General features: G+C 25.0%; 1 protein-coding gene across 1 annotated transcript; it reads left to right on the forward strand.

Annotated features, from left to right (window-relative positions):
- Window positions 1-615: 615 nt before the first annotated feature.
- Window positions 616-4,233, forward strand: LOC145742302 (uncharacterized). The gene is made up of 10 exons (XM_082560085.1): window positions 616-957; window positions 1,409-1,461; window positions 1,788-1,919; window positions 2,070-2,212; window positions 2,384-2,459; window positions 2,595-2,676; window positions 2,827-3,017; window positions 3,388-3,522; window positions 3,603-3,846; window positions 3,935-4,233. The coding sequence occupies exons 1-10, from the start codon at window positions 621-623 to the stop codon at window positions 4,231-4,233; spliced, it is 1,692 nt and encodes a 563-aa protein (XP_082416211.1). The 5' UTR covers window positions 616-620.
- The last annotated feature ends 17,809 nt before the right edge of the window (window positions 4,234-22,042 follow it).

The following is a 22,042-nucleotide window of genomic DNA, read 5'->3' on the forward strand; positions in this document are numbered from 1 at the left end:
AAACCACAAAAAAAAAATTAAAAATGGCAGTTAGAACTTTACAGCGGAAAAACAGTTCTTATCATTTGTTTTTAATGTAACGGTCTGGCTTGTGACAGCGCAAAATAATATATAGACAAAATGGCAATTAGATTAAAATAAATTATTTATGTATATAATAAACTGTGTTATAGAAATTTATTATTTTTGTGCAATGTCTATAAACCAATACAAGGTGGAGTAGGGCGAATTTTTTATTGAAAATTTCTTGTTATTTATTAAAAAAAACTGTTAATAAAAATACTGTGAATTTCTGATATATAATCGATAAGGTTAAACGAAGAAGGCAAAAGTAAGATATAAAAGCTTAAAAAAATACTTAAATTTTGTAAGATATAAATTTTAGTTACAGCATACAGATTCGAGCCTAACCATTTTTTTTTGTATAAACCTATCAGTTATAAACAAAAGAACTTCGAGAATAGTTATACCATTAAAAGTAGATTGTTTGTAAGTAAAAATTGTGTTAAAATTTAATGTGTATTTTGTGGAAAAAAAATTACTACTTTTTTCAAATTAAAAATAAAAGTAAAAACAATTTTTGTTTAAAGGTTACAAATAAATTAGGTTAAAATTTTGAAATGTGGGGCTATCTTAAAGAAAGTGTCAACAAAAGCACTTCAGGTCTCATGAAAGATATTTCTGAACGTTTTGTGAATGATTCAGACGCACAACGTAACCAACATCATGCCCAACAACCTAAAACAGCTATGACCAACGTAGTTACACCAAACAGCATACCTCAGTTCACCCTACCACCCTTACTAGCGTATGACTTAAAACCACATGCTAACCAGCACAATGATGAAACAATTGAAAATGTGGACTCAAATTCTCAGCCTAATCGAGCGCAAGTGGAGAATAAAAAATCGGTGACAGTGGGGAACGATCTGGTGACAAAGTCGCCGACAATGAATCGTAGGTTTACACTCTGTTTGTTTGTCTTTCTCTGTTCATACTCAATGACGCATATTCAGGGCCGGCTTATTTTTAATCTATGACGTCAGTGTCAACAGAGCGCTGAGGGTGACGTAAATTAATGTCTGTTTTGCTTTATTACAATATTTTCACTGTGACGTCATAGTACGTAATAAATCCTTAATAATCCAGAGGTAATGTAATTTTTCAGCATAAAAAAATCGATATAGGAAGCGGTTTGTCAATTTTGTTAAAAATTAATTCGTTTTTTTATTTGTTTGTAACTTATATATGACAAATAGCGTTTGCTTTTACTTTAGGTATTATGGATAATATTTATTTTACGTAAAAATAAATTTTTTTAACGTCGTTATTTTGAGAAGAACAATTTTAATTTTATGTTTTAACATCCATTATGGTTTTAAAAGTAACACTTAAATTTGTTTATTAGATTCCAACATTCGAAAAAGCAGCCACCGAAAACAGTATGACCAACTTACTCAAGTAAAAAAATAGTAAATGTAATAATTTAAGCCTGATTTACACGAAGACAAAATAATTTATTTTCGTCTGCTTTGACAATTAATCCTTATCTTTTATTCTTTTATCGATATTCAAATTTTAATTAAACATTTTAATCCGCCGGGATCAAATTGCACTATTCTTCTCATTAATTCTTTTTATAAACGTTTAGCACAAAAAGTTTAATTATTAATACTAATTTTATTTTAGTTTTTTATTTACCTTTAAATAAAAATATCAAACTTAATTAATATCAAACTTGTTTTTTTTATCTTAAATTTTATAATTTTAATAATTAATGGGTTTAGAATCAGCCCGGTCTTTCCTTACATCATTTATTATCAACAAAGTCGGGGTTTTCGACCTTAACAGAAAGTCCGAACACAAAACGAAAGGAATCCTTGTTTTTGTCGCCCTCTCCATCATACCATTTGGCTGACGTTCTTATTCAAAGTGATAACAGGTTAAAATGCATATTTAGAAACACTGATAGACACTGATAGATTTACAAACACTGATAGATTTACATAGCGTTTTTATGTAATTGGCAATTTAAAAGCAGACATGTTCTTTTTATTAATTTATGTAAGATGTTTTATATAATGAAATATTTTGTTAGGTCAAATTGTAATTCACCTGCTCAATCTAGCTCGGATTCGGATTTAAGTCGAAACGTTTCACCTCGTTCATCTCCCAGTATAGAGAGGCTAAGAAACAAAAGACTAATGGGAAAGTAAGTTTAATAATAAACAAATAAGTTTTATTTTTTGCCAAAATTTGTCTTATGACTCTACACTTGTTCTTTGTTATTTTAATTTATTATAAATTTTAATATAAAAATATAATGAATAACCTGTCAAGAGCTTGTCAAAAAATTTAATAAATTTACCCATATTTGTTTCAGAAGTGGTTTTGATAGCGACAGTAATTCATCCTGTGCATCAACCCCTCTTCAGTCGCCGAAAGAACGTCGAAAAAAAGTAATTTTGACAACTTTTTAAATAAAATTGAAGACAGATTACTTTTTCTGTGTTTATTAAGTTTAACAAAACACAATTAAGCTATACATATTTCGTCATTTGAAAATAAATCAAAAATCTCCTTTTTTTATGCAGTTATCCGCTATGATGGAAGATAAATCAAGCAACAATCATTTAACTACAAAATCATCTTCGCTGAATGAGAATAAAACTGCTGGTATAATTGCTAAGTATCAAAATACCATAATGCCAAAAATATTTTTAGAAACATATACGAATACAAATCAGTAAACGTTTTAAAACACCGTTTTTTTGTATAACATGGTCGCATCTTTTTATGTTAAAATTGTTGATATTTTTGTTACAGGTAAGGAGATACGCAGAAGTAACAGCGCATCTAGTGCTTCACGATATGGGGTTGCATTAAATATGGATAGTTCAACAAAAGAAAGGTCTAGGATTCATATGATTGTGACATATATTGCCGCTCAGCAAAAGTTGAACGTCTCCATTCTGGAGGCCGATAATTTTGTCGAGGGAAGGGTTGTTTATTTGAAGGTAAATATTTTCTTAACAAGTTCGATCTTTTAGTTTTTTTACACTACAACAAAAATTTAGTTAAGAACAAATATAAAATGTAAAATGCGACTTCACGTTACGTGGGGTGCAGATGGTTAATTGTTTTATATTTAACTATATATGACAGACGGCTTATTTTATATAGAATTTATTAATATAGAAAAAAAAATTTCCCACTGCGTTGCGAGTTTTAGCCGATCATATATGATTATAAATAATTTATTCTGTAGAATAATAAAAAATATCGTTTTTTTTAGTCTTATGCACAGACCCCACTGTAATTTTAATAGCATTTTTAATGCCACTGCAAATAACTGATTTGTCAAATAATTCTCCCTTTTGCCCACAGGTGACTTTATTTCCAGGGAATCACGGAAGCCACCGGACCGATATTTTAAAAACAACTTCACAGAAAGTTGACATCAGGGAAAGATTTACTTTCCACCAAGTAAAAGAAGAAGATATATATCTAATGTCATTGGAGGTAATCAGTTTTTATTTGTGCTAGCAAATAAACAACTTCCTATATACATTTTATTGAAAGTTTTTTTTTATAATTTACAGGTAAGTTGTAAAGAAAAGCCTGGGAGATTACGCCACGCCAACTCTATAGGAAAGTGCACGTTAACCTTATGCGAGATTAATGTTACTTCTTCAAATGATTTGTGGCTTGAACTCAAAGCCCCAGAAATAGAAGAAGCTCCTCATATTCAACTGTCTCTGTGTTACCATGCCATGCTCGGATTTGTAACTATTGAGGTGATTGCCGTGAGAAACGTACCAAAAGGTGGCATGGGAAGGTATCAAGGTAAACCTTTGAACAGACCTTAATAATTGTTCTAGTATAAAGATGTAACCAATACAAAAAATTATATTCTTATACACTTTTTTTGTAGATTGCTACGTTGTTTTAGCAAAAGAACCTCCTGACGACAAAAGCTCAAAAAAGCAAACAAAAATATCTCATCGCAACAAAGATCCTGTGTTTCATGAATCATTTTTATTTTCCATGCCACACGACCAACTCGTCATTGTCGCCACTCTCTTTTCCAAGGATAAGGTCAAGGGTCACTGGTCGTCGTGTGGCGAGGTAAAGTTGGGTCAAGGAGTCGAAGCCTGGAGTGGCCAAGCACAGTGGTCGCAAGCTCTTGATAGGGAAGGTCAGCCTGTCACATTCTGGCATTTGCTTAGATAAAACCACTGTGGGTTAACGAAGAACCACTTTTTTATTTCAAGCGTAGAACTTTAAAGTAAAGCGTAAGTTTTCAAAGTATTGCAATCAGAAATTTTTGGTATGACTGGTCCCTTGACCTTAATTTTTTTACTTTTTAAACTTCTTGCCGTTGTATCCTTGTGATCGCATGGGGTTATATTTTGCATATTCAAATATAGGTTACATTAAAATCTAACATAGGTTACATTAAATTTGCTTAACAGTTTAAAAATGCCCAAGATATAACTTTCTTTTGTTTATTTTACATTATAATAGAATTTTTGCTGTGTTCTTTAATTAATTTTATTTGATAATCTCAGTAACTAAATAAGTAAAATTTTACTTTTTGATTGTAAAATGAATTTAAGAGTTTAATGTTGTTAACTGTGCCAGTTTCGTTAGTAAAATAATTTGTTTATTTATGTTTAAAGCTTATATTGACTTCAGTGTTTACCCTGTTCAATCATTGTTATTGTTTTTTTATTTATTTTTGTCTATTCCTTCGCTTTATTGCCATGTTTTATCCACAACATTTTATCAAATATTTTAAACCCTTGTTTTATTTTTTTAAAATGTTCTTTGTAGGTTAAAGAGCACCAAATTCTTAAAACTGACAACCATTTTTTTTTATTTAAAATACATAGTACTTGCAAATTGATTTTAAATTAAATGTTTTATAAAATATGATTTAGATGCACAATTTTTTTTAGTTTGTGCAAGATTTTAACAACAAGCAAAAAAAGTTTTTTGTATAAAAAGTTACAATGTTTCAAACCTGGTTACCGAGAGGTTCTGGTTGGAGAACAGATTTTTGAGTTATCTTGGTTATTGTGACGTCATAATTAAAAATTATATTATTAAAATTTTTTTTAAACGTCAACACCTGAATTCGAACCTGCGTTTTGTGATTAGAAATCACCACCTTACGCACTAGGTTATCAATGTTGCATTTTGATAGTTTCAATTTTGCGTAAACATAAAACAGCAAGTATAATTTCAAACAAAAAAAATCACGTAATTGAAATACCTACATTAAAATCCTAACTTTTGTTTTACAAATCAATTTTACAATTTTCTTTTTCTTGAATCTTAGTTAGAGCAATGCGCTATGAATAAAATACAATTAATCAAGATTTAAAAGATGGTACTTTATCAGTTAAAGTAACATCACTTTTTTGGGTTCAATTAGGTCACGTGATAATTTTGGCCAATGATATTGCATACAAATTTAAAAAAAAAAATTAAAAATTTTAAATCAAATCATAATTGTTGTGTTAGAATCGCACAGGTCCAATTACCGTGTTTACAAAATATTTTTCGAAAATATCGATATTTATAAAAGTTATGAAACTTTTATTAAAAATTTGTGAAATCTCAAAACCTAAAATTTTGTATTTTATTAGACGTGCATTGGCCTAATTAACACGAAAATTTTCAGTAAAACAAAAGTTTGAGGTAATTTTTATTTTGGGTTTAATTAGGTCACGTGATATTTTTGGCCAATGATATTGCATACAAGTTTTAAAAAAAAAAAATAAAAAATTTTAAATCAAAAAATAATTGTTGTGTTAGAACCGCACAGGTCCAATTACTGTGTTTACAAAATATTTTTCGAAAATATTAATATTCATAAAAGTTATGAAACTTTTATTAAAAATTTATGAAATCTCAAAACCTAAAATTTTGTATTTTATTACACGCGCATTGGCCTAACTAACATCCAAGATAAAACACTTCGCGAAAATTTTCAGTAAAACACAAGTTTGAGGTAATTTTTATTTTGGGTTTCATTAGGTCACGTGATATTTTTGGCCAATGATATTGCATACAAATTTTTTGAAAAAAAATTAAAAATTTTAAATCGAAAAATAATTGTTGTGTTAGAACCGCACAGAAACAATTACCGTGTTTACAAAATATTTTTCAAAAATATTAATATTCATAAAAGTTATGAAACTTTTATTAAAAACTTATGAAATCTCAAAACCTAAAATTTTGTATTTTATTAGACGCGCATTGGCCTAACTAACATTCAAGATAAAACATTTCACGAAAATTTTCAGTATAACAAAAGTTTGAGGTAATTTTTATTTTGGGTTTAATTAGGTCACGTGATATTTTTGGCCAATGATATTGCATACAAATTTTTCGAAAAAAAATTATAAATTTTAAATCGAAAAATAATTGTTGTGTTAGAACCGCACAGGTCCAATTACCGTGTTTACAAAATATTTTTCGAAAATATTAATATTCATAAAAGTTATGAAACTTTTATTAAAAATTTATGAAATCTCAAAACCTAAAATTTTGTATTTTATTACATGCGCATTGGCCTAACTAACATTCAAGATAAAACATTTCGCGAAAATTTTCAGTAAAACAAAAGTTTGAGGTAATTCTTATTTTGGGTTTAATTAGGTCACGTGATATTTTTAGCCAATGATATTGCATACAAATTTTTTAAAAAAAAATTAAAAATTTTAAATCGAAAAATAATTGTTGTGTTAGAACAGCACAGGTCCGATTACCGTGTTTACATAATATTTTTCGAAAATATTAATATTCATAAAAGTTATGATACTTTTATTAAAAATTTATGAAATCTCAAATCCTAAAATTTTGTATTTTATTAGACGTGCATTGGTCTAACTAACATTCAAGATAAAACATTTTGCGAAAATTTTCAGAAAAACAAAAGTTTGAGGTAATTTTTATTTTGGGTTTAATTAGGTCACGTGATATTTTTGGCCAATGATATTGCATACAAATTTTTAAAAAAATATATATATTTTAAATCAAAAAATAATTGTTGTGTTAGAACCGCACAGGTCCAATTACCGTGTTTACAAAATATTTTTCGAAAATATTAATATTCATAAAAGTTATGAAACTTTTATTAAAAATTTATGAAATCTCAAAATCTAAAACTTTGTATTTTATTAGACGCGCATTGGCCTAACTAACATTCAAGATAAAACATTTCGCGAAAATTTTCAGTAAAACAAAAGTTTGAGGTAATTTTTATTATGGTTTTTATTAGGTCACGTGATATTTTTGGCCAATGATATTGCATACAAATTTAAAAAAAAAATTAAAAATTTTAAATCGAAAAATAATTGTTGTGTTAGAACCGCACAGGTCCGATTACCGTGTTTACATAATATTTTTCGAAAATATTAATATTCATAAAAGTTATGAAACTTTTATTAAAAATTTATGAAATCTCAAATCCTAAAATTTTGTATTTAATTAGACGCGCATTGGCCTAACTAACATTCAAGATAAAACATTTCGCGAAAATTTTTAGTAAAACAAAAGTTTGAGGTAATTTTTATTTTGAGTTTAATTAGGTCACGTGATATTTTTGAAAAATGATATTGCATTCAAATTTTTTTAAAAAAAATAAAAAATTTTAAATCGAAAAATAATTGTTGTGTTAAAACCGCACAGGTCCAATTACTGTGTTTACAAAATATTTTTCGAAAATATTAATATTCATAAAAGTTATGAAACTTTTATTAAAAATTTATGAAATCTCAAAACCTAAAATTTTGTATTTTATTAGACGCGCATTGGCCTAACTAACATTCAAGATAAAACATTTCGCGAAAATGTTCAATAAAACAAAAGTTTAAGGTAAATTTTATTTTGAGTTTAATTAGGTCACGTGATATTATTGAAAAATGATATTGCATTCAAATTTTTTTTAAAAAAATAAAAAATTTTAAATCGAAAAATAATTGTTGTGTTAAAACCGCACAGGTCCAATTACTGTGTTTACAAAATATTTTTCGAAAATATTAATATTCATAAAAGTTATGAAACTTTTATTAAAAATTTATGAAATCTCAAAACCTAAAATTTTGTATTTTATTAGACGCGCATTGGCCTAACTAACATTCAAGATAAAACATTTCGCGAAAATGTTCAGTAAAACAAAAGTTTAAGGTAATTTTTATTTTGGTTTTCATTAGGTCACGTGATATTTTTGGCCAATGATATTGCATTCAAATTTTTTAAAAAAAAATAAAAAATTTTAAATCGAAAAATAATTGTTGTGTTAAAACCGCACAGGTCCAATTACTGTGTTTACAAAATATTTTTCGAAAATATTAATATTCATAAAAGTTATGAAACTTTTATTAAAAATTTATGAAATCTCAAAACCTAAAATTTTGTATTTTATTACACGCGCATTATGAAACTTTTATTAGAAAATTTATGAAATCTCAAAACCTAAAATTTTGTATTTTATTACACGCGCATTGGCCTAACTAACATCCAAGATAAAACACTTCGCGAAAATTTTCAGTAAAACACAAGTTTGAGGTAATTTTTATTTTGGGTTTCATTAGGTCACGTGATATTTTTGGCCAATGATATTGCATACAAATTTTTTGAAAAAAAATTAAAAATTTTAAATCGAAAAATAATTGTTGTGTTAGAACCGCACAGAACCAATTACCGTGTTTACAAAATATTTTTCAAAAATATTAATATTCATAAAAGTTATGAAACTTTTATTAAAAACTTATGAAATCTCAAAACCTAAAATTTTGTATTTTATTAGACGCGCATTGGCCTAACTAACATTCAAGATAAAACATTTCACGAAAATTTTCAGTATAACAAAAGTTTGAGGTAATTTTTATTTTGGGTTTAATTAGGTCATGTGATATTTTTGGCCAATGATATTGCATACAAATTTTTCGAAAAAAAATTATAAATTTTAAATCAAAAAATAATTGTTGTGTTAGAACCGCACAGGTCCAATTACCGTGTTTACAAAATATTTTTTGAAAATATTAATATTCATAAAAGTTATGAAACTTTTATTAAAAATTTATGAAATCTCAAAACCTAAAATTTTGTATTTTATTAGACGCGCATTGGCCTAACTAACATTCAAGATAAAACATTTCACGAAAATTTTCAGTATAACAAAAGTTTGAGGTAATTTTTATTATGGGTTTAATTAGGTCACGTGATATTTTTGGCCAATGATATTGCATACAAATTTAAAAAAATAAAATAAAAAATTTTAAATCGAAAAATAATTGTTGTGTTATAACCGCACAGGTCCAATAACCGTGTTTACAAAATATTTTTCAAAAATATTAATATTCATAAAAGTTATGAAACTTTTATTAAAAACTTATGAAATCTCAAAACCTAAAATTTTGTATTTTATTAGACGCGCATTGGCCTAACTAACATTCAAGATAAAACATTTCACGAAAATTTTCAGTATAACAAAAGTTTGAGGTAATTTTTATTTTGGGTTTAATTAGGTCACGTGATATTTTTGGCCAATGATATTGCATACAAATTTTTCGAAAAAAAATTATAAATTTTAAATCGAAAAATAATTGTTGTGTTAGAACCGCACAGGTCCAATTACCGTGTTTACAAAATATTTTTCGAAAATATTAATATTCATAAAAGTTATGAAACTTTTATTAAAAATTTATGAAATCTCAAAACCTAAAATTTTGTATTTTATTAGACGCGCATTGGCCTAACTAACATTCAAGATAAAACATTTCACGAAAATTTTCAGTATAACAAAAGTTTGAGGTAATTTTTATTATGGGTTTAATTAAGTCACGTGATATTTTTGGCCAATGATATTGCATACAAATTTAAAAAAATAAAATAAAAAATTTTAAATCGAAAAATAATTGTTGTGTTATAACCGCACAGGTCCAATAACCGTGTTTACAAAATATTTTTCAAAAATATTAATATTCATAAAAGTTATGAAACTTTTATTAAAAATTTATGAAATCTCAAAACCTAAAATTTTGTATTTTATTAGACGCGCATTGGCCTAACTAACATTCAAGATAAAACATTTCGCGAAAATTTTCAGTATAACAAAAGTTTGAGGTAATTTTTATTTTGGGTTTAATTAGGTCACGTGATATTTTTGGCCAATGATATTGCATACAATTTTTAAAAAAAAAATAAAAAATTTTAAATCGAAAAATAATTGTTGTGTTAGAACCGCACAGGTCCAATTACCGTGTTTACAAAATATTTTTTGAAAATATTAATATTCATAAAAGTTATGAAACTTTTATTAAAAATTTATGAAATCTCAAAACCTAAAATTTTGTATTTTATTACACGCGCATTGGCCTAACTAACATTCAAGATAAAACATTTCGCGAAAATTTTCAGTATAACAAAAGTTTAAAGTAATTTTTATTTTGGGTTTAATTAGTTCACGTGATATTTTTGGCCAATGATATTGGATACAAATTTTTCGAAAAAAAATTAAAAATTTTAAATCAAAAAATAATTGTTGTGTTAGAACTGCACAGGTCCAATTACCGTGTTTACAAAATATTTTTCAAAAATATTAATATTCATAAAATTTATGAAACTTTTATTAAAAATTTATGAAATCTCAAAACCTAAAATTTGGTATTTTATTACACGCGCATTGGCCTAACTAACATTCAAGATAAAACATTTCGCAAAAATTTTCAGTAAAACACAAGTTTGAGGTAATTTTTATTTTGGGTTTAATTAGGTCACGTGATATTTTTGGCCAATGATATTGCATACAAATTTTAAAAAAAAAATAAAAAATTTTAAATCGAAAAATAATTGTTGTGTTAGAACCGCACAGGTCCAATTACCGTGTTTACAAAATATTTTTTGAAAATATTAATATTCATAAAAGTTATGAAACTTTTATTAAAAATTTATGAAATCTCAAAACCTAAAATTTGGTATTTTATTACACGCGCATTGGCCTAACTAACATTCAAGATAAAACATTTTGCAAAAATTTTCAGTAAAACACAAGTTTGAGGTAATTTTTATTTTGGGTTTAATTAGGTCACGTGATATTTTTGGCCAATGATATTGCATACAAATTTTTCGAAAAAAAATTATAAATTTTAAATCGAAAAATAATTGTTGTGTTAGAACCGCACAGGTCCAATTACCGTGTTTACAAAATATTTTTCGAAAATATTAATATTCATAAAAGTTATGAAACTTTTATTAAAAATTTATGAATTCTCAAAACCTAAAATTTAGTATTTTATTAGACGCGCTTTGGCCTAACTAACATTCAAGATAAAACATTTCACGAAAATTTTCAGTATAACAAAAGTTTGAGGTAATTTTTATTATGGGTTTAATTAAGTCACGTGATATTTTTGGCCAATGATATTGCATGCAAATTTAAAAAAATAAAATAAAAAATTTTAAATCGAAAAATAATTGTTGTGTTATAACCGCACAGGTCCAATAACCGTGTTTACAAAATATTTTTCAAAAATATTAATATTCATAAAAGTTATGAAACTTTTATTAAAAATTTATGAAATCTCAAACTTAAAATTTTGTATTTTATTAGACGCGCATTGGCCTAACTAACATTCAAGATAAAACATTTCGCGAAAATTTTCAGTATAACAAAAGTTTGAGGTAATTTTTATTTTGGGTTTAATTAGGTCACGTGATATTTTTGGCCAATGATATTGCATACAATTTTTAAAAAAAAAATAAAAAATTTTAAATCGAAAAATAATTGTTGTGTTAGAACCGCACAGGTCCAATTACCGTGTTTACAAAATATTTTTTGAAAATATTAATATTCATAAAAGTTATGAAACTTTTATTAAAAATTTATGAAATCTCAAAACCTAAAATTTTGTATTTTATTACACGCGCATTGGCCTAACTAACATTCAAGATAAAACATTTCGCGAAAATTTTCAGTATAACAAAAGTTTAAAGTAATTTTTATTTTGGGTTTAATTAGTTCACGTGATATTTTTGGCCAATGATATTGGATACAAATTTTTCGAAAAAAAATTAAAAATTTTAAATCGAAAAATAATTGTTGTGTTAGAACTGCACAGGTCCAATTACCGTGTTTACAAAATATTTTTCAAAAATATTAATATTCATAAAATTTATGAAACTTTTATTAAAAATTTATGAAATCTCAAAACCTAAAATTTGGTATTTTATTACACGCGCATTGGCCTAACTAACATTCAAGATAAAACATTTCGCAAAAATTTTCAGTAAAACACAAGTTTGAGGTAATTTTTATTTTGGGTTTAATTAGGTCACGTGATATTTTTGGCCAATGATATTGCATACAAATTTAAAAAAAAAAATAAAAAATTTTAAATCGAAAAATAATTGTTGTGTTAGAACCGCACAGGTCCAATTACCGTGTTTACAAAATATTTTTTGAAAATATTAATATTCATAAAAGTTATGAAACTTTTATTAAAAATTTATGAAATCTCAAAACCTAAAATTTGGTATTTTATTACACGCGCATTGGCCTAACTAACATTCAAGATAAAACATTTTGCAAAAATTTTCAGTAAAACACAAGTTTGAGGTAATTTTTATTTTGGGTTTAATTAGGTCACGTGATATTTTTGGCCAATGATATTGCATACAAATTTTTCGAAAAAAAATTATAAATTTTAAATCAAAAAATAATTGTTGTGTTAGAACCGCACAGGTCCAATTACCGTGTTTACAAAATATTTTTCGAAAATATTAATATTCATAAAAGTTATGAAACTTTTATTAAAAATTTATGAATTCTCAAAACCTAAAATTTAGTATTTTATTAGACGCGCATTGGCCTAACTAACATTCAAGATAAAACATTTCACGAAAATTTTCAGTATAACAAAAGTTTGAGGTAATTTTTATTATGGGTTTAATTAAGTCACGTGATATTTTTGGCCAATGATATTGCATGCAAATTTAAAAAAATAAAATAAAAAATTTTAAATCGAAAAATAATTGTTGTGTTATAACCGCACAGGTCCAATAACCGTGTTTACAAAATATTTTTCAAAAATATTAATATTCATAAAAGTTATGAAACTTTTATTAAAAATTTATGAAATCTCAAAACCTAAAATTTTGTATTTTATTAGACGCGCATTGGCCTAACTAACATTCAAGATAAAACATTTCGCGAAAATTTTCAGTATAACAAAAGTTTGAGGTAATTTTTATTTTGGGTTTAATTAGGTCACGTGATATTTTTGGCCAATGATATTGCATACAATTTTTAAAAAAAAAATAAAAAATTTTAAATCGAAAAATAATTGTTGTGTTAGAACCGCACAGGTCCAATTACCGTGTTTACAAAATATTTTTTGAAAATATTAATATTCATAAAAGTTATGAAACTTTTATTAAAAATTTATGAAATCTCAAAACCTAAAATTTTGTATTTTATTACACGCGCATTGGCCTAACTAACATTCAAGATAAAACATTTCGCGAAAATTTTCAGTATAACAAAAGTTTAAAGTAATTTTTATTTTGGGTTTAATTAGTTCACGTGATATTTTTGGCCAATGATATTGCATACAAATTTTTCGAAAAAAAATTAAAAATTTTAAATCGAAAAATAATTGTTGTGTTAGAACTGCACAGGTCCAATTACCGTGTTTACAAAATATTTTTCAAAAATATTAATATTCATAAAATTTATGAAACTTTTATTAAAAATTTATGAAATCTCAAAACCTAAAATTTGGTATTTTATTACACGCGCATTGGCCTAACTAACATTCAAGATAAAACATTTCGCAAAAATTTTCAGTAAAACACAAGTTTGAGGTAATTTTTATTTTGGGTTTCATTAGGTCACGTGATATTTTTTAAAAAAATTTTTTTTTTTCAATATTGCATACAAATTTTAATATTGCATACAAATTTTTTGAAATAAAATTAAAAATTTTAAATCTAAAAATAATTGTTGTGTTAGAACCGCACAGGTCCAATTACCGTGTTTACAAAATATTTTTCAAAAATATTAATATTCATAAAAGTTATGAAACTTTTATTAAAAATTTATGAAATCTCAAAACCTAAACTTTTGTATTTTATTAGACGCACATTGGCCTAACTAACATTCAAGATAAAACATTTCGAGAAAATTTTCAGTAAAACAAAAGTTTGAGGTAATTTTTATTTTGGGTTTAATTAGGTCACGTGATATTTTTGGTCAATGATATTGCATACAAATTTTTCGAAAAAAAATTAAAAATTTTAAATCGAAAAATAATTGTTGTGTTAGAACTGCACAGGTCCAATTACCGTGTTTACAAAATATTTTTCGAAAATATTAATATTTATAAAAGTTATGAAACTTTTATTAAAAACTTATGAAATCTCAAAACCTAAAATTTTGTATTTTATTAGACGCGCATTGGCCTAACTAACATTCAAGATAAAACATTTCGCGAAAATTTTTAGTAAAACAAAAGTTTAAGGTAATTTTTATTATGGGTTTAATTAGGTCACGTGATATTTTTGGCCAATGATATTGCATACAAATTTAAAAAAATAAAATAAAAAATTTTAAATCGAAAAATAATTGTTGTGTTATAACCGCACAGGTCCAATAACCGTGTTTACAAAATATTTTTCAAAAATATTAATATTCATAAAAGTTATGAAACTTTTATTAAAAACTTATGAAATCTCAAAACCTAAAATTTTGTATTTTATTAGACGCGCATTGGCCTAACTAACATTCAAGATAAAACATTTCACGAAAATTTTCAGTATAACAAAAGTTTGAGGTAATTTTTATTTTGGGTTTAATTAGGTCACGTGATATTTTTGGCCAATGATATTGCATACAAATTTTTCGAAAAAAAATTATAAATTTTAAATCGAAAAATAATTGTTGTGTTAGAACCGCACAGGTCCAATTACCGTGTTTACAAAATATTTTTCGAAAATATTAATATTCATAAAAGTTATGAAACTTTTATTAAAAATTTATGAAATCTCAAAACCTAAAATTTTGTATTTTATTAGACGCGCATTGGCCTAACTAACATTCAAGATAAAACATTTCACGAAAATTTTCAGTATAACAAAAGTTTGAGGTAATTTTTATTATGGGTTTAATTAAGTCACGTGATATTTTTGGCCAATGATATTGCATACAAATTTAAAAAAATAAAATAAAAAATTTTAAATCGAAAAGTAATTGTTGTGTTATAACCGCACAGGTCCAATAACCGTGTTTACAAAATATTTTTCAAAAATATTAATATTCATAAAAGTTATGAAACTTTTATTAAAAATTTATGAAATCTCAAAACCTAAAATTTTGTATTTTATTAGACGCGCATTGGCCTAACTAACATTCAAGATAAAACATTTCGCGAAAATTTTCAGTATAACAAAAGTTTGAGGTAATTTTTATTTTGGGTTTAATTAGGTCACGTGATATTTTTGGCCAATGATATTGCATACAATTTTTAAAAAAAAAATAAAAAATTTTAAATCGAAAAATAATTGTTGTGTTAGAACCGCACAGGTCCAATTACCGTGTTTACAAAATATTTTTTGAAAATATTAATATTCATAAAAGTTATGAAACTTTTATTAAAAATTTATGAAATCTCAAAACCTAAAATTTTGTATTTTATTACACGCGCATTGGCCTAACTAACATTCAAGATAAAACATTTCGCGAAAATTTTCAGTATAACAAAAGTTTAAAGTAATTTTTATTTTGGGTTTAATTAGTTCACGTGATATTTTTGGCCAATGATATTGCATACAAATTTTTCGAAAAAAAATTAAAAATTTTAAATCGAAAAATAATTGTTGTGTTAGAACTGCACAGGTCCAATTACCGTGTTTACAAAATATTTTTCAAAAATATTAATATTCATAAAATTTATGAAACTTTTATTAAAAATTTATGAAATCTCAAAACCTAAAATTTGGTATTTTATTACACGCGCATTGGCCTAACTAACATTCAAGATAAAACATTTCGCAAAAATTTTCAGTAAAACACAAGTTTGAGGTAATTTTTATTTTGGGTTTAATTAGGTCACGTGATATTTTTGGCCAATGATATTGCATACAAATTTAAAAAAAAAAATAAAAAATTTTAAATCGAAAAATAATTGTTGTGTTAGAACCGCACAGGTCCAATTACCGTGTTTACAAAATATTTTTTGAAAATATTAATATTCATAAAAGTTATGAAACTTTTATTAAAAATTTATAAAATCTCAAAACCTAAAATTTGGAATTTTATTACACGCGCATTGGCCTAACTAACATTCAAGATAAAACATTTTGCAAAAATTTTCAGTAAAACACAAGTTTGAGGTAATTTTTATTTTGGGTTTAATTAGGTCACGTGATATTTTTGGCCAATGATATTGCATACAAATTTTTCGAAAAAAAATTATAAATTTTAAATCGAAAAATAATTGTTGTGTTAGAACCGCACAGGTCCAATTACCGTGTTTACAAAATATTTTTCGAAAATATTAATATTCATAAAAGTTATGAAACTTTTATTAAAAATTTATGAATTCTCAAAACCTAAAATTTAGTATTTTATTAGACGCGCATTGGCCTAACTAACATTCAAGATAAAACATTTCACGAAAATTTTCAGTATAACAAAAGTTTGAGGTAATTTTTATTATGGGTTTAATTAAGTCACGTGATATTTTTGGCCAATGATATTGCATACAAATTTAAAAAAATAAAATAAAAAATTTTAAATCGAAAAATAATTGTTGTGTTATAACCGCACAGGTCCAATAACCGTGTTTACAAAATATTTTTCAAAAATATTAATATTCATAAAAGTTATGAAACTTTTATTAAAAATTTATGAAATCTCAAAACCTAAAATTTTGTATTTTATTAGACGCGCATTGGCCTAACTAACATTCAAGATAAAACATTTCGCGAAAATTTTCAGTATAACAAAAGTTTGAGGTAATTTTTATTTTGGGTTTAATTAGTTCACGTGATATTTTTGGCCAATGATATTGCATACAAATTTTTCGAAAAAAAATTAAAAATTTTAAATCGAAAAATAATTGTTGTGTTAGAACTGCACAGGTCTAATTACCGTGTTTACAAAATATTTTTCAAAAATATTAATATTCATAAAATTTATGAAACTTTTATTAAAAATTTATGAAATCTCAAAACCTAAAATTTGGTATTTTATTACACGCGCATTGGCCTAACTAACATTCAAGATAAAACATTTCGCAAAAATTTTCAGTAAAACACAAGTTTGAGGTAATTTTTATTTTGGGTTTAATTAGGTCACGTGATATTTTTTAAAAAAATTTTTTTTTTTCAATATTGCATACAAATTTCAATATTGCATACAAATTTTTTGAAATAAAATTAAAAATTTTAAATCTAAAAATAATTGTTGTGTTAGAACCGCACAGGTCCATTTACCGTGTTTACAAAATATTTTTCAAAAATATTAATATTCATAAAAGTTATGAAACTTTTATTAAAAATTTATGAAATCTCAAAACCTAAACTTTTGTATTTTATTAGACGCACATTGGCCTAACTAACATTCAAGATAAAACATTTCGAGAAAATTTTCAGTAAAACAAAAGTTTGAGGTAATTTTTATTTTGGGTTTAATTAGGTCACGTGATATTTTTGGTCAATGATATTGCATACAAATTTTTCGAAAAAAAATTAAAAATTTTAAATCGAAAAATAATTGTTGTGTTAGAACTGCACAGGTCCAATTACCGTGTTTACAAAATATTTTTCGAAAATATTAATATTTATAAAAGTTATGAAACTTTTATTAAAAACTTATGAAATCTCAAAACCTAAAATTTTGTATTTTATTAGACGCGCATTGGCCTAACTAACATTCAAGATAAAACATTTCGCGAAAATTTTTAGTAAAACAAAAGTTTGAGGTAATTTTTATTTTGAGTTTAATTAGGTCACGTGATATTTTTGGCCAATGATATTGCATTCAAATTTTTTAAAAAAAAATAAAAAATTTTAAATCGAAAAATAATTGTTGTGTTAAAACCGCACAGGTCCAATTACTGTGTTTACAAAATATTTTTCGAAAATATTAATATTCATAAAAGTTATGAAACTTTTATTAAAAATTTATGAAATCTCAAAATCTGAAATTTTATATTTAATTATGCGCGCATTGGCCTAACTAACATTCAAGATAAAACATTTCGCGAAAATTTTCAGTATAACAAAAGTTTAAAGTAATTTTTATTTTGGGTTTAATTAGTTCACGTGATATTTTTGGCCAATGATATTGCATACAAATTTTTCGAAAAAAAATTAAAAATTTTAAATCGAAAAATAATTGTTGTGTTAGAACTGCACAGGTCTAATTACCGTGTTTACAAAATATTTTTCAAAAATATTAATATTCATAAAAGTTATGACACTTTTATTAAAAATTTATGAAATCTCAAAACCTAAAATTTTGTATTTTATTACACGCGCATTGGCCTAACTAACATTCAAGATAAAACATTTCGCGAAAATTTTCAGTAAAACAAAAGTTTGAGGTAATTTTTATTTTGAGTTTAATTAGGTCACGTGATATTTTTGGCCAATGATATTGCATACATATTTTTTGAAAAAAAATAAAAAATTTTAAATCGAAAAATAATTGTTGTGTTAGAACCGAACAGGTCCAATTACCGTGTTTACAAAATATTTTTCGAAAATATTAATATTCATAAAAGTTATGAAACTTTTATTAAAAATTTATGAAATCTTAAAACCTAAAATTTTGTATTTTATTAGACGCGCATTGGCCTAACTAACATTCAAGATAAAACATTTCGCGAAAATTTTCAGTAAAACAAAAGTTTAAGGTAATTTTTATTTTGGGTTTAATTAGGTCAAAAGGTAGCGCGAACAATTCAATGTACGCGAAATAAAAAAATGTTTTTTTGTTCTTTTAATATTTTCGAAAATTTCTTTATCTTAAGCATTAGTTATACCAAAACAGTTCTAAAAAAATTTAAAAATCAATGTCATAAATTTATCATAACTCTCGGAAATATTAATGTTTGCTAAAAATTTTTGCAAGCACGGCTGTTAGAACAGTGCGGTTTTATTGGTATAGTTATCTTTTGATTTAAAAAAAAAAAAATTTGTTAAAACTTTTTTACTAGTGTGCTAGGTCACGTGATCATAGGACCGGCCCTATGTACGCAAAATACAAAAAAATGGTAAGTTGATTATTTTAAGGAGTCTAAGTTGGGAACCAAAGCTCGGAACTCAGTAATGAGGGTTGTGGGCCTTTCGCACTGAGCTAACTGCCACGACCTTTCAATGATGCAAAATTGTATACATAGCTTAAGTAAGCACTTGTAATAATAAAAAAACTAGATTTATTTGATAAATAAAATATGGTTCGAAAATATTTGATTATTTTTAACATAAATTTTTATAAATAAAAAAAGATATGCATAAACATTAACTAAGAATATTACAAACCTTTGATTTTTAATAAACAAACAAGCATTTATTTATATAATACAAACAAAAACTAATATTTAACCCAGTTTTAAGTTGGTGATATTAGGATATAAATTATATTAAATTTTAAATTCTTAAAATTGATTTTTATTAAATAAACAAGCATTTAAATATGATAAATAAACGAAAATTATTTTTCTAATATGTTTTTTAATTACTTATATTATAAAATACATCATACCAAATTTTTAATGCTTAAAGTCGAACTTTAATTTTTAATGAACAAACCAGCATTTAAATATAAAAAAACAAACAAGAATTATTTTTAATTCATTTTCGAATTATAAATATTATAAGATAAAACCGACCAAAATTTAAAAACCTAATAACAATCTTTAAATTTAAATAAACAAACACCTATTAATTAGTAATTAGTGACAAAAATTAAATTCGTTTTTGAGTTACTAATATCATGATATACAATTGACCGAGATTTAAAAAGTTAATAACAACCCTTAAATTTTAATAAACAAACACCTATTAATTAGTAATTAATGATAATTAAATGTCGTAAATGGGAGGTTTGCGATTCGTTGGGATAATAACAAACATACTAAAAATTTAGAACTTTTAGTTTTAAAGAACAAAAGTTATCGTCTTTTAAAATTCTGACTAGAAAGAATAAAAACAATAATAAATACACTGAAAATAACAATATGTTTCGAAATCTAAGATTTTGAACCATAAATACACTGACAATAACAATATGTTTCGAAATCTAAGATTTCGAACCATAAATACACTGACAATAACAATATGTTTCGAAATCTAAGATTTCGAACCATAATTACACTGACAATAACAATATGTTTCGAAATCTAAGATTTCGAACCATAATAAAAACACTGTAACTTTTTTTAAGGAGTATTTACATGAATTTATTTCTTTTAAATCTAGGATAGAGCAATAAGCTTCGATTAAAATATAATAAAACGGGTTTCCAAAAATGATACTTTATCAGTAAAAGGGACATAACTTTTTTTAAAATACACAATTTGAAAAAATATTTTAAAAATATGTTTGTTCGGCCACTGCCGTTAAAATAAGGAAGTTAATTTTTAATTTAGAAATTTTAATTTTTTTGATACATTTTTCTACAAAAACTTTGTATGCAATATCATTTGCCAAAAATCGTGAGCTAATTGAACCCAAAATAAAAATTAGTTCAAATTTTTGTTCAATTAAAAATTTTTGCGAATCGTTTTATCTTGAATGTAAGTTAGGTCAATGCGCGTGTAATTAAATAAAATAGTTAAGGTTTTGAAATTTTTATTAAAAGTGTCATAACTTTTATGAATATTAATATTTAAAAAAATATTTTGTAAACACGTTAAATGAACCTGGTCAGTTCTAACGAAACAATTATTTTTTTGATTTAAAATGTTTAACTTTTTTAAAAAATTTGTATGCAATATCATTGGCCAAAAATATCACGTGACCTAATTAAACTTAAAATAAAAATTAGCTCAAATTTTTTTTTACTGAAAAATTTTGCGAAATGTTTTATCTTAAATGTTAGTTAGGCCAATGTGCGTCTAATAAAATACAATATTTTAGGTTTTGAGATTTCATCAATTTTTAATAAAAGTGTCATAACTTTTATGAATATTAATATTTTCGAAAAATATTTTGTAAAATTTCTGAAAATTTTTGCGAAATGTTTTATCTTGAATGTTAGTTAGGCCAATAAAAATATTTTCGCTCCAAGCTGGATTCGAACTCGAAAAATTAGATCAAAAATAAACCCCAAATAATACTAAAACTCGGAAAGTTCGATCCAAAGTCGATGGTACTTTGAGGAAATTTAACCTTAACGTAATATTTAAACATATTATTTACGTTTACCTAATATTTACGATTTTTTAAAGAAAAAAATGGTAATTATCTTTATTTTATTTAACCAACCATACACCTAGGTAAAGTAACTGCTTTACGTAACTAAATGCTTGTTTGTTTAATAAACTTGTACATGAAAAATTTCGTAAACGAAAAAATATATAAAAAAATATATTTCGTAACTAAAAAAATACATACATGGGCAATTCTTCGGTAACGGAATTACAATTACTGTGGTTTACAAACTTATAATTAATTTTTTTAATATAATTGAAATCGTTTTTTAAGTTAAAACAACCCATATATTGCCATTTTAAATTTTTATAAGCATAGAAGTCCAGTTCGAACTTCTATGCTTCTTAAAAATTGAAAAATGTTTGGTAACGGAATTACGCCAATAAATTAGATATAAAAAGTAGGGTAATACTTAATCCCAATTCGTCTGAATTTTATAAAAATTAACTTAAATTAAACATGTGTAAATAATTGTCCTTATTGAAAGCAACAAAAAGATACCAAATTTTTTTAGTTGGGGTTTAAAAAATATTTATTTATTGACAAATTAATTTAAAAAAACCTGGTAACGGAATTACACTTTAAGTAA

This window comes from Corella eumyota, chromosome 2 (genome assembly GCF_963082875.1).
Source record: "Corella eumyota chromosome 2, kaCorEumy4.1, whole genome shotgun sequence".
NCBI lineage: Eukaryota > Metazoa > Chordata > Ascidiacea > Phlebobranchia > Corellidae > Corella > Corella eumyota.